This window comes from Colobus angolensis, unplaced genomic scaffold (assembly GCF_000951035.1).
Source record: "Colobus angolensis palliatus isolate OR3802 unplaced genomic scaffold, Cang.pa_1.0 Scaffold52, whole genome shotgun sequence".
In the NCBI taxonomy this organism is placed as follows: domain Eukaryota; kingdom Metazoa; phylum Chordata; class Mammalia; order Primates; family Cercopithecidae; genus Colobus; species Colobus angolensis.
Window position 1 is genome coordinate 4660545 of NW_012118710.1, and position 12122 is coordinate 4672666.

The window sequence follows — 12122 nt, forward strand, 5'->3', positions numbered from 1 at the left end:
CGGATCTCAGCTCACTGCAAGCTCCGCCTCCCAGGTTTACGCCATTCTCCTGGCTCAGCCTCCCGAGTAGCTGGGACTACAGGCGCCCACCAACTCGCCCGGCTAGGTTTTTGTATTTTTTAGTAGAGACGGGGTTTCACCGTATTAGCCAGGATGGTCTTGATCTCCTGACCTCGTGATCTGATCCGCCCGTCTCGGCCTCCCAAAGTGCTGGGATTATAGGCTTGAGCCACCGCGCCCGGCAATGAAGGGTATTCTTAAGCGAAACTGGCACTATTATTATTAATGCATGGCAGTCAAGAATACAATGACTGACAGTGAAATTTATTTCTACTTCGTTAATTTATGCTACAATGTCCACACTCTTAGCATTGCTTTTGCATCAATAGTACAAATGTCAACCCAGCAAAAAAGGGCAAATCATATCTTAGTATCACTATGAAAATAGTTTCAGGCCACGTGCAGTGGCTCACACTTGTAATCCCAGCACTCTGGAAGGCCGAGGCAGGCAGATACTTGAGGATAGGAGTTTGAGACCACCCTGGCCAACATGGTGAAACCCCATCTCTACTAAAAATACAAAAATCAGCTGAGCATGGTGGGGGGCACCTATAATCCCAGCAACTCGGGAGGCTGTGGCAGGAGAGTTGCTTGGAGGCAGAGGTTGCAGTGAGCCAAAATTGTGCCACTCCAGCCTGGGCAACAGAGCAAGACTCCATCTAAAAAAAACATACTTTCCACTTTGGTAGACCGAGGCGGGTGGATCATGAGGTCAGGAGATCGAGACCATCCTGGCCAACATGGTGAAACCCTGTCTCTACTAAAAATATAAAAATTAGCCAGGCATGGTGGCACGCATCTGTAATCCCAGTTACTTAGGAGGCTGAGGCAGGAGAATCACTTGAACCTGGGAGTTGGAGATTGCAGTGAGCCAAGATCGCCACTGCACTCCAGCCTGGTAACAGAACGAGACTCTGTCTCAAAAAAAAAAAAAAAAAAAAAATACTTTTGGCCATGCGCGGTCGCTCACGCCTGTAATCCCAGCACTTTGGAAGGCATGGATCACCTGCGGTCGGGAGTTCGAAACCAGCCTGAATAACATGGAGAAACCCCGTCTCTACTAAAAATACAAAATTAGCCGGGCATGGTCGCGCATGCCTGTAATCCCAGCTACTAGGGAGCTGAGGCAGGAGAATCGCTTGAACCCAGGAGGCAGAGGTTGCAGTGAGCCAAGATCGCACCATTGCACTCCAGCCTGGGCAACAGGAGCAAAACTCCGCCTCAAAAAAAAAAAAATTGTTTCAAACTTGTTACACCTGCAAGAGTCTCTAAGACTCCCAGCATCCATAGACCACCCTTTGAGAACTGCCCTGGAGCTTGGAATACAAAAGTAACAACACAATACCTACCCCTGAAGGAGTTCAGTCTTAATAGTAGAGACAAACCATTAAATAACTGTATCTTCAGTGCTATAACAGAGGCAGGTACTAGATAAATTAGTAGTTACAAAAAAGGGAGTAATCACATATCCTGACGTAACAGAAGTTCTCATTCGTGGTAGAATCCAAAAATCAGAATTTTTTTTTTTTTTTTTTGAGGTAGGATCTTGTTCTGTTGCCCAGGCTGGAATGCAGTGGTACAATCATAGACTGAATTCCTAGGCTCAAAGCGATCCTGGGTTCAAGTGATCCTCCCACCTTAGCCCTCTAAGTAGCTAGGACTACAGGCATGTGCCACCATACCTGGTTAATTTTTTTTTATTTTTTGAGATGGAGTCTCGCTCTGTCGCCCAGGCTGGAGTGCAGTTGGTACGATCTTGGCTCACTGCAACCTCTGCCTCCTGGGTTCAAGCGATTCTCCTACCAACCTCCAAATAGTTGGGACTACAGGTGTCCACCACCACGCCTGGCTAATTTTTGTATTTTTAGTAGAGATGGGGCTTCACTGTGTTGGCCAGGCTGGTCTCGAACTCCTGACCTCATGATCCACCCACCTCAGCCTCCCAAAGTGCTGGGATTACAGGCCTGATCCACCACACCCGGCCGTACCTGGTTAATCTTAAAATTTTTCTTAAGAGACAGGGTCTCACTACATTGCCCAGTCTGGTCTTGAACTCTGCGCTCAAGTGATCCTCACACTGTGGCCTCCTAAAGTGCTGGGATTACAGGCGTGAGCCACTGTGCCCAGCAGGAATCTGCATTTTAAATAGTTACCACACATGATCTGGATGCAAGTATTTGGGATCCACATAGTATAAATTTTAGGTTCCCCAAAAATCTGTGTACATAGGTAGTTTCAGGCAAATAGAATATCTTACTGTGCCCCTTAAAAATAAAAACCCACGGCCAGGCTTGGTGGCTCACTCCTGTAAAAACTTTGGGAGGTGGAGGTGGGTGGATCGATCACGAGGTCAGGAGATCGAAACCATCCTGGCTAACACAGTGAAACCCTGTTTCTAATAAATATACAAAAAATTAGCTAGGCGTGGTGGTGGGCTCCTGTAGTCTCAGCTACTTGAGAGGCTGAGGCGCAGGAGAATGGTATGGACCTGGGAGGCTGAGCTTGCAGTGAGCCGAGATCACGCTACTGCACTCCAGCCTGGGCGACAGAGCAAGACTCTGTCTTAAAAATAATAATAAATAATAAAAACACACTTAATGTTACTGGCTATTGTCTGTGGTTGTGTATCAGCCTTTTACCAGACAAGCCTTAACAGGTAAAATGTAAAACAATCTCTACTTTTTCCCTTTCAATGTTCTAGTGCAAGAGGCAGCAAACTTTTTTTCTGTAAAGGGCCAGATAAATTCTTTAGGTTTTGTAGGCCATAAGGTTCTGTCACAACTAATCACTTCACCTGTTGCAGCACTAAAGCAACCAGAGAGGAGATGTAAACTGATGCATGTGGCTCTGTCCCAGTAAAGCGCAGGCAGGGGTTTAATTTGATCTCAGGTAGTAGCTTGCCGACCCCATGCTCCTAGTGCAGAAGATAATGCTAATGGCCAGTAAGTTGTCTGAAGAGCAAAACCAAGAATGTAGGGGTCATAAACAACTGAATCTTATATCTAAAGCTGGAATCATTGTTTTTAGAGGCAGAAGTCCTCAATCCGAGATTGACACCTAGGCATCCAGAGTGAAGAAAACTTCACAGTTGTCTCTGATGCTGACTATAAAATAACAAGACCAGGGCTTTGGGCTCTGACAGTGATTTTCAAACTTTCACCACTCACTGCAGCTTCGACCTCCCAGGCTCAGATGATCCTCCCACCTCAGCCTTCCAAGTAGCTGAGACCACAGATGTGCACCACCACATCCAGAGAATTTTTTTATTATTTGTAGAGACACGGTCTTACTCTGTTGCCCAGACTGGTCTCAAACTCCTGGGCTCAAACGATCCTCCCACTTTGGCCTCCCAAAGTGCTGGGATTACAGGCATGAGCCACCATGCCCAGCTCTAAGGAGGTTCTTAAAATGTAGATTTTCAGATCCAACATGATCTGAAACATAGATTCAGAAACACAGATTAAATCGTAGATTTTCAGAATCCAACAAGATTCTGATTTGACTAGAACATTTAATCAGAGGGGTCCATATTGTGATAGTTAATTTTGGGTGTCAGCTTGACTAGATTAAGGAATACCTAGAGAAATGGTAAAACATTACTTCTGGGTGTGTCTGTGATGTGTCTTTGAGGGTGTTTCCAGAAGAGATTGGCATGTGAGGTGGTGAACAGACCTCTCTGAAGGCACAGAAGATATGAAGATAAATTTGTGTCCCATGAGAATGCTCACCAAAGGGTGACCTCAGCAGAAGAGAACTTTAATAACCAAGTAGAAAGGATGACCTATTCTGTGTATACTAGTCAGCCTCTGGCCCCTGCCACCCCTGTCATTGCCCAGCCACCCCTGTCATTGCTCATGAAGAAACTGGCCATGGTAGCAGGCATAAATGTTTTGCATGGCTCAGCAACATGGACTCCCACTCACCAAGGCTGACCTGGCTATGGCTACCTCTGAGTGCTCAATCTGACAGCAACAGAGACCAGCACTGAGCCCCTGATTATGGCACCATTACCTGGGGTGATCAGACAGCCACCTGGTGGCAGGCTGATTACCCTGGAAGGCTTCCATCAGGGAAGGGGCAATGTTTTGCTCTTACTGGAATAGACACTGGATAGGATTTGCATTCCCTGCCCATAATGCTTCTGCCAAAACCATCATCCCTAGATTTACAGAATGCCTTATCCACTGTCGTAGTATTCCATACAGCAGTGCTCTGACCCAGCAGTGCTCTGACTCACTTCACAGCCAAGAAAGTGTGAAAATGGGCTCATGCTCATGGAATTCACTGGTCTTATACCATGTTCCCCACCATCCTGAAGCAGCTGGCTTGACAGAGTGGTGAAACGGCCTTTTGAAATCACAGTTAACAGCACCAGCTAGGTGGTAATACTTGGCAGGACTGGGACAACCTATAGGTGCTCTGAATCGGCATCCAGTATATGGAACTGTTTCTCCCATAGCCAGGATTCATACATCCAAGAATCAAGGGGCGGAAATGGGAGTGGCACCACTCACCATTATCCCTAGTAACCCACTAGCAAAATTTTTGCTGCCTATTCCCAAGACTTTATGCTCTGCTGGCCTAAAGGTCTTAGTTCCGCAGGGAGGAATGCTGCCACCAGGAGCCACGATTCCACTGACCTGGAAATTCAGACCGACACCCAGCTACTTTGGGCTCCTCATGTATCTGAGTCAAAATGCAAGAAGGGAATTATGTTGCTGGGGTGACTGATCCAGACTACCAAGGGGAAATTGGCCTATTACTCCCTAGTGAAAGTAAGGAAGAGTAAGTGTGGAATATGGGAGATGCCTTAGGGCATCTCTCAGTATTACCATGCTCCAAGATTAAGGTCTGTAGGAAACTACAACACCCCAATCTAGGAAGGACTACAAATGGCCCAGACTCTTCAGGAATGAAGGTTTGGGTCACCCTGCCAGGTAAAGAACCACGACAACCAGCTAAGGTGCTTGCTGAAGGCAAAGGGAATACAGAATAAGGAATACAAATGGGCAGTAGTAGTTATAAATACCAACTAAAACCATGTTATAGAAACAAAGACTGTTTCATTAAGAAACAGTCACATACAAGCTAGGTGCGGTGGCTCATGCCCGTAATCCCAACACTTTGGGAGGCCAAGCTGAGCGGATCACTTGAGGCCAGGAATTTGAGACCAGCCCAGCCAACATGGTGAAACCCTGTCTCTACAAAAAAAATTTAAAAATAACAATAATAAAATAAGAACAAAAATTAGCCAGGTGTGGTGGCACACACCTGTAATCCCAGCTACTCAGGAGGCTGAGGCAAGAGGATCGCTGGAACCTGGGAGGTGAAGGTTGTAGTGAGCCAAGACCATGCCACTGCACTCCAGCCTGGGCGACAGAGTGAGACCCTGTGTACTAGCCTGTTCTCACACTGCTAGTAAAGACATACCCGAGATGGTAATTTATAAAGGAAAGCAGTTTAGTTGACTCACAGTTCAGCATAGCGGTGGAGGCCTCAGAAAACTTCCCATCGTGGCAGAAGGGGAAGCAAATACGTCCTTCTTCACATGTCATCAGCAAGAGGTGCCAAGCAAAAGGAGTAAAAGCCCCTTACAAAACCATCAGATCTCATGAGAACTCACTATCACGAGAACAGCAGCATGGGGGTAACTGCCCCATGATTCAATTACCTCCCACTGGGTCCCTCTCATGACACATGAGGATTATGGGAACTAGAATTGAAGATGAGATTTGGGTGAGTACACAGCCAAACCGTATCACTCCGTATCAAAAAAAAGTCACGTGTATATTTATTTATACACACACACACACACACATAATTTTTTTTGAGACAGGAGCTCCCTGTCACCCAGGCTGCAGTGTAGTGGCATGATCACAGCTCACTGCAGCCTTGACCTCCTGGGCTCAAGTGATCTTCCCACCTCAGACTCCCAAAGTGCTGGGAGTACAGGCGTGAGCCACTGTACCCAGCCATATGCATATACTGAGCAATATCTGTTTTCATTCCTTATTTCTTTATAATACAACATAAGACATATTGACTTTACATCAATATTTAAGTATTGTTAATTTTACATCATAGTATTTAAGTTATGGGATATCAGGAAAAGAGTGAACATCACCCAAGAACTTCACCTTCTCTTCTCGGGATGGGATTAATGCATTTCTGATTGTACATAGGATAGTTGTGTCATGGTAGGCAGAAATAATACCTTGCTATTATCTTTGAGATTAAATATTGTTTAAGGAGATGCATATGGGTGCCAAGTTGATAAGAGGTGGACTTGTGAGGCTTAATTTTAGGTGTCAACTTGACTGGATTAAGGAATACCTATAGAAATGGTGAAGCATTACTTCTAGGTGTGTCCATGAGGGTGTTTCTGGAGGAGATTGGAATGCGAGTCTGTGGATTGAGGGGGGGAAGATCAATGTAGGAAGGCAACATCCAATCAGCTGGGGTCTCAGAACAAAGAAGACAGAGAAAAGGGCCAGGCGCGGTGACTCATGCCTGTAATCCCAGCACTTTGGGAGACGAGGTGGATGGATCACCAGGTCAGGAGTTCGAGACCAGCCTGACCAACATGATGAAACCCGGTCTCTACTAAAAATACAAAAATTAGCCGGGCTCAGGAAGCTGAGGAGAATCACTTGAACCCAGGAGGCAGAGGTTGCAGTGAACTGAGATCAGTCACTGCATTCCAGCCTGGATGACAGAGCGAGATTCCATCAAAAAAAAAAAGAAAAGAAAAGAAAAGGAAGGAAGGAAGGAGAGAGAAAAGAAAGAGAAAAGGGAATTTCTTCTCTCCCTCTCTGTCTCTCCTGGAGCTTGAGACAGTCTTCTAACCTTGGACATTAGAACTCCAGGACTTGCACCAGCAGCCTCACATGTTCTCAGATAGAATTATACCATTGGCTTCCCTGGTTCTGAGGCTTTCACACTTGGACAGAGCCATGTTACTGGCATCCCAGGGTCTCCAGCTTGCAGATGGCATGTCCTGGGACTTCTCAGCCTCCATAATCATATGAGCTAATTCCCTAATAAATCCCCTGTCATCTGTCTGTCTACACTGTTAGTCCTGTCTCTCTGGAGAACTCCAAGAAAATTAATCTATACTTTAATCAAGAATATGCAGGCTACAGCTGTGAGGCAAGATGCTTTGAATCAAGAAACAAGAAGACTTGAGCTTTCAGCTGTACCACTTACTGATGAAGAATGTTAGAATTAGAAGAAACCAATTAGAGACATCCAGGGTGATGTTATCTTCCAGCCCAAACTCAATGGTTTTTAGAAGCTCAAAAACCAGTCATGAAAATGCATTTTATTACTTTACAGCCACAACTGAAAAGTTCCTGCCCTCAACGTGAATAATTTCTCTTAGATATTTCGCTTTGAGGAGTGATTTATATTTATGATTTCTCTTACTTAAATGAGGGCCAAATTTGTTTTGAGAGCAAGTAATAGCTTCAGTTTAAGCTGTGCAGCAAGGTGGCTCTCCTCTAGCCCTGGGAGGTTTCCAACAAGCCAAAGTTTCCTCTCAGCTAGGGTTGCCAGACTGAGCAAATGTAAATGTAGCAAATGGAAATATAAAATGTAAAATGTTTAGGAAAAAAAAGGAGAAACTTTCCAGCAACTAGGGGTAAGCAATGAGTTCTTAGAGACTTGACACCAAAAGCTCCATGCTTTAAAGGAAAAAATGATAAACTGGACATCATCAGAATTAAAAACTTTACTCTGTGAAAGACCCTCTTAAGAGGATGGAAAGACAAGCTACAGACTGGGATAAAATTTTTGCAAACTATGTATCTGATGAAGGTCTAGTATCTAGAAAACAAAGAACTCTCAAAACTCACTAATGAAAAGGCAAAAAAAAAATTGAGCTAAATCTTGGTTTCTACTATCATTCTTCAATTAGACGCAGGACTCGGAGAAATAACTGATTCTTGGACTGGAACAGGAAAAATACAGGATGAACCTGGAGCATCTCATAGTAGCAGAAAGTTTAGAAGGGCTTAGAAAAAAAAAAAAAAGACCACAAAACAACGGGTGTGTGTCAGAAGGATAATGGAATCAATGGAAAGAGCTTCCAGTGGCCTAAGTGGAACAATTAGAGCAATAAAATGAATAAGGCAGCATTAGAGCATAACCCAAAGTATAAAATAAATATCCATGAGTCCATACTCAATAAATAAGAGATTAGGCCAATCTTCCTTGTAGGGAAATTCCAAATAATTTACATAGATATTCCACTCCCAAGAAGATGAAGAATAAGTTCCACACTCCTTAAGTGTACAGCTGTGTATACTGACTTTCTTCCAGAGTATAATGTGAAAAATGGACAAAAAAGAGTATAGTGAAGAAGTCTGACCAACACTACCTCAGCCAGGTGATTAAGGTTAATGTTAACAGTACAAGTCATGTTGATAGCATATGCCCTTGATACGATTGATGAGAAGGGTAAGTCGCCTCTGTGGTCTTCCTCCCTAAAACCCATAGCCCCCATCTAGTGATGAGAAAAACTGACAAATCCCAATAGAGAGATGTCCTAAAAAGTACTTTGCCAGTACTTGTCAAAACTGTCAAGGTCATCAAAAACAAGGAAAGCCTAAGAAAGTGTCACAGCCAAGAGGCCCCTAATGAGACATGATGACCAAATGTAAGGTGGTATCCTGGATGGAATCTTAGAAGAGAAAAGGGATATTAGGTAAAAACTGAGAAAACTAAATAAAGTATGGCCTTTTGTTAGTAATAAACAGTATTGATCCATTATGACCGATGCATAACACTGAGTTAAGGTGTTAATAGGGGAAACTGGGTGAGGGGCATATGGGAATTCTCTGTAGTATCAAGTATCATCACAGTTTTTCTGTAAGACTAAACTATCCTAAAAGTAAAACTTTATTAAAATAAACCTAATTAGAAAATAGGCAGAATACTTGCAATATATTTCACAGAAAAGAATATACAGATCACAAATTAGCACATGAAAAGATGTTCAACATCATTAACAATTAGAGAAATGCAAGTTAAACAACAATGACATATCAAAACACACCTATCATTATGGCCAAAATAAAAAATAGTGATAATACCAAATACTTGCAAGGATACAGAGAAACTCATACATTGCCTGTCAGAATATAAAATGGTATAGCCACTCCAGAAAAATACGGCAGTTTCTTTAAAAATTATATGTGCAACTAAACTAAGACCCAGAATTGCACTCCTAGGCATTATTTCATTTCATAAGAAATAAAAACTCTTTTTTTTTTTTTAGACGGAGTCTCGCTGTGTTGCCAGGCTGGAGGATCACTTGAGGCCAGGGATTCAGGATTAACCTGGGCAACATAGTCAGATCCTGTCTCTAAAAAAAAATTGTGTGTGTGTGTGTGTGTGTGTGTGTGTGTGTGTGTGTGTGTTTTGAGACGGACTCTCGCTCTGTCACCAGGCTGGAGTACAGTGGTGCGATCTCAGCTCACTGCAGCCTCCACCTCCTGGGTTCAAGGGATTCTCGTGCCTCAGCCTGAGTAGCTAGGATTACAGGCATGTGGCACCACACCCAGCTAATTTTTGTATTTTTAGTAGAGACAGGGTTTCATCATGTTGGCCAGGCTGGTCTTGAACCCCAACCTCATGATCTGCCCATCTCAGCCTCCCAAAGTGCTGGGATTACAGGCATGAGCCACTGCAACCGGCCAAAAGTTTGGTTTTTCTCTTTGTTTGTTTGTTTTGAGATGGAGTCTCGGTCTGTCACCCAGGCTGGAGTGCAGTGGTGCGATCTCGGCTCACTGCAAGCTCCACCTCCAGGGTTCACACCATTCTCCTGCCTCAGCCTCCCAAGTAGATGGGACTACAGGTGTCCACCACCACACTTGGCTAATTTTTTGTATTTTTAGTAGAGATGGAGTTTCACCGTGTTAGCCAGAATGGTCTCGATCTCCTGACCTTGTGATCTGCCCACCTTGGCCTCCCAAAGTGCTGGGATTACAGGCATGAGCCATTGCACCCAGCCAAGTTTTTTTTTTTTTTTTTTTAATGATAGAAGAGGCTGGGCATGGTGGCTCATGCCTATAATCCCAGCACTTTGGGAGGTGGATCACTTGAGGTCAGGAGTTCAAGATAAGCCTGGCCAACATGGTGGAACCACATCTCTACTAAAAATACAAAAAATTAGCTGGTGTGGTGGTGGGTCCCCATAGTCCCAGCTACTCAGGAGTCCAAGGCAGGAGAATTTCTTGAACCTGGCAGGTGGAAGTTGCAGTGAGCTGAGATCACACAACTGCACTCCAGCCTGGGTGACAGAGTGAGAGTCTTTCTCAAAAAAAAAAAAAAGAAAGAAGAAGGAAAAAAAAGATGGAAGAAATGTAAAACACAGTGTTTTAGAAGTTAGAAGAAAAAGTTTGCCAGGCATGGTAACTCATGCCTGTAATCTTAGCACTTTGGGAAGCCAAGGTAGGTGTATCGCTTGAGCCCAGGAGTTCAAAACCAGCCTGGGCAACTTAGCAAAACCCTGTCTCTACAAAAAAATACAGAAAGAAGTAGTCAGTTTTGACGGTGTGCACCTGTATCCCAGTTACTCAGGAGGCTGAGGCAGGATGATCAGTTGAACCAGGAAGGCAGAGGTTGCAGTGAGCAGAGATTGTGCCCCTGAACTCCAGCCTGGATGACAGAATGAGACCCTGTCACACAAAAAATAAAAATAAAAGAAGATAAAGTTGTATAAATCTACAAAGTACCACAAAAAGGCAAAACGTTTTTAAAAAAAACAGAAAACATAAAATTAAAGAACCAGTCTAAGGCCTATAGTCAAAACAGTAGTAATTCTAGAAAGTAAATATCAGAGAAGACTGGGATGGAGGAAAGAGGGAAATTAACAAACAAACAAAAAATCAAAAAATTTCATAGGACTTAATGGTATGAGTTTCCAGAATGAAATGGCCCCAGCAAAATGGATAAAAATGGCCCTACAACAAAGCTACTCTTAGGAAATTTCAGAACAGATGGGCCCCCCCCTCAAAATTCTATAAGCTTCTAGATAAAAATATCAGGTTTTATACAAAGGATCTGGAATCAGAATGGCATATGCTTCTAAACAGCAATTCTGGAATCTACAAGACAATATAACAATGCCTTTAAAATCCTTAAGATAATCATTTCCTAGAATTCTATACCCAGCCAAACTATCAATCCATTGGCTAGGTGGAACAGACATTTTCAAATATACAAGATCAAAATAAATTATTTCCTATGCACCCTTTTCCAGGAAGCAGCTGGAGAATATGCTCCACCAAAATGAGGGAATAAACAAAAAGAGAAAGACATAGGATACGAAAAACAGAAAACCAAAAGAAGAGACAAAAAGAATTCCCAGGATGACCCTATGTACTATGCCAGGAACATACTAGTTTTCCAGTCAGAAGAGTTCAGGATAGACTTCTTTAGAAGTTTGAAATTGACAAAATATTTATTTTATATATATATATATTAAAAATATATAAACATTTTAAAATATGTATTTATATATATTTAAATTAATATATATTATATATAAATATAGTATTTTAAATTAATATATATTATATATATTAATGGCCAGGGTGATCTCCTGACCTCAAGTGATCTACCCACCTCAGCCACTCAAAGTGCTAGGATGACAGGTGTGAGCCACTGTGCCCTGCCAATAATAATTTTTAATCATTTTTTATTTATCTTAATTTTTTAATTTTTTTTTTTTTTTTGAGACGGAGTCTTACTCTGTCGCCTGGGCTGGAGTGCAGTGGCCAGACCTCAGCTCACTGCAAGCTCCGCCTCCCGGGTTCACGCCATTCTCCTGCTTCAGCCTCCCGAGTAGCTGGGACTACAGGCGCCCGCCACCTCGCCCAGCTAGTTTTTTTGTATTTTTTGGTAGAGACGGGGTTTCACCGTGTTAGCCAGGATGGTCTCGATCTCCTGACCTCGTGATCCGCCCGTCTCGGCCTCCCAAAGTGCTGGGATTACAGGCTTGAGCCACCGCGCCCGGCCTAATTTTCTTTTTAATAGAGACGAGGTCTCACTATGTTGCC

At 43.3% G+C, this 12122-nt stretch overlaps 1 protein-coding gene across 1 annotated transcript in view; it reads right to left on the reverse strand.

The window, feature by feature from the left end:
- The window catches only part of LOC105525208 (phospholipase DDHD2-like), a 7073-nt gene extending 6057 nt beyond the window's left edge, over positions 1–1016 (reverse strand). The window contains exon 1 of the mRNA XM_011960754.1: positions 1007–1016. Within this exon, the coding sequence (XP_011816144.1) occupies positions 1007–1016 (10 nt within the window). The remainder of the gene's footprint in view (positions 1–1006) is intronic.
- Between the last annotated feature and the right edge of the window lie 11106 nt (positions 1017–12122).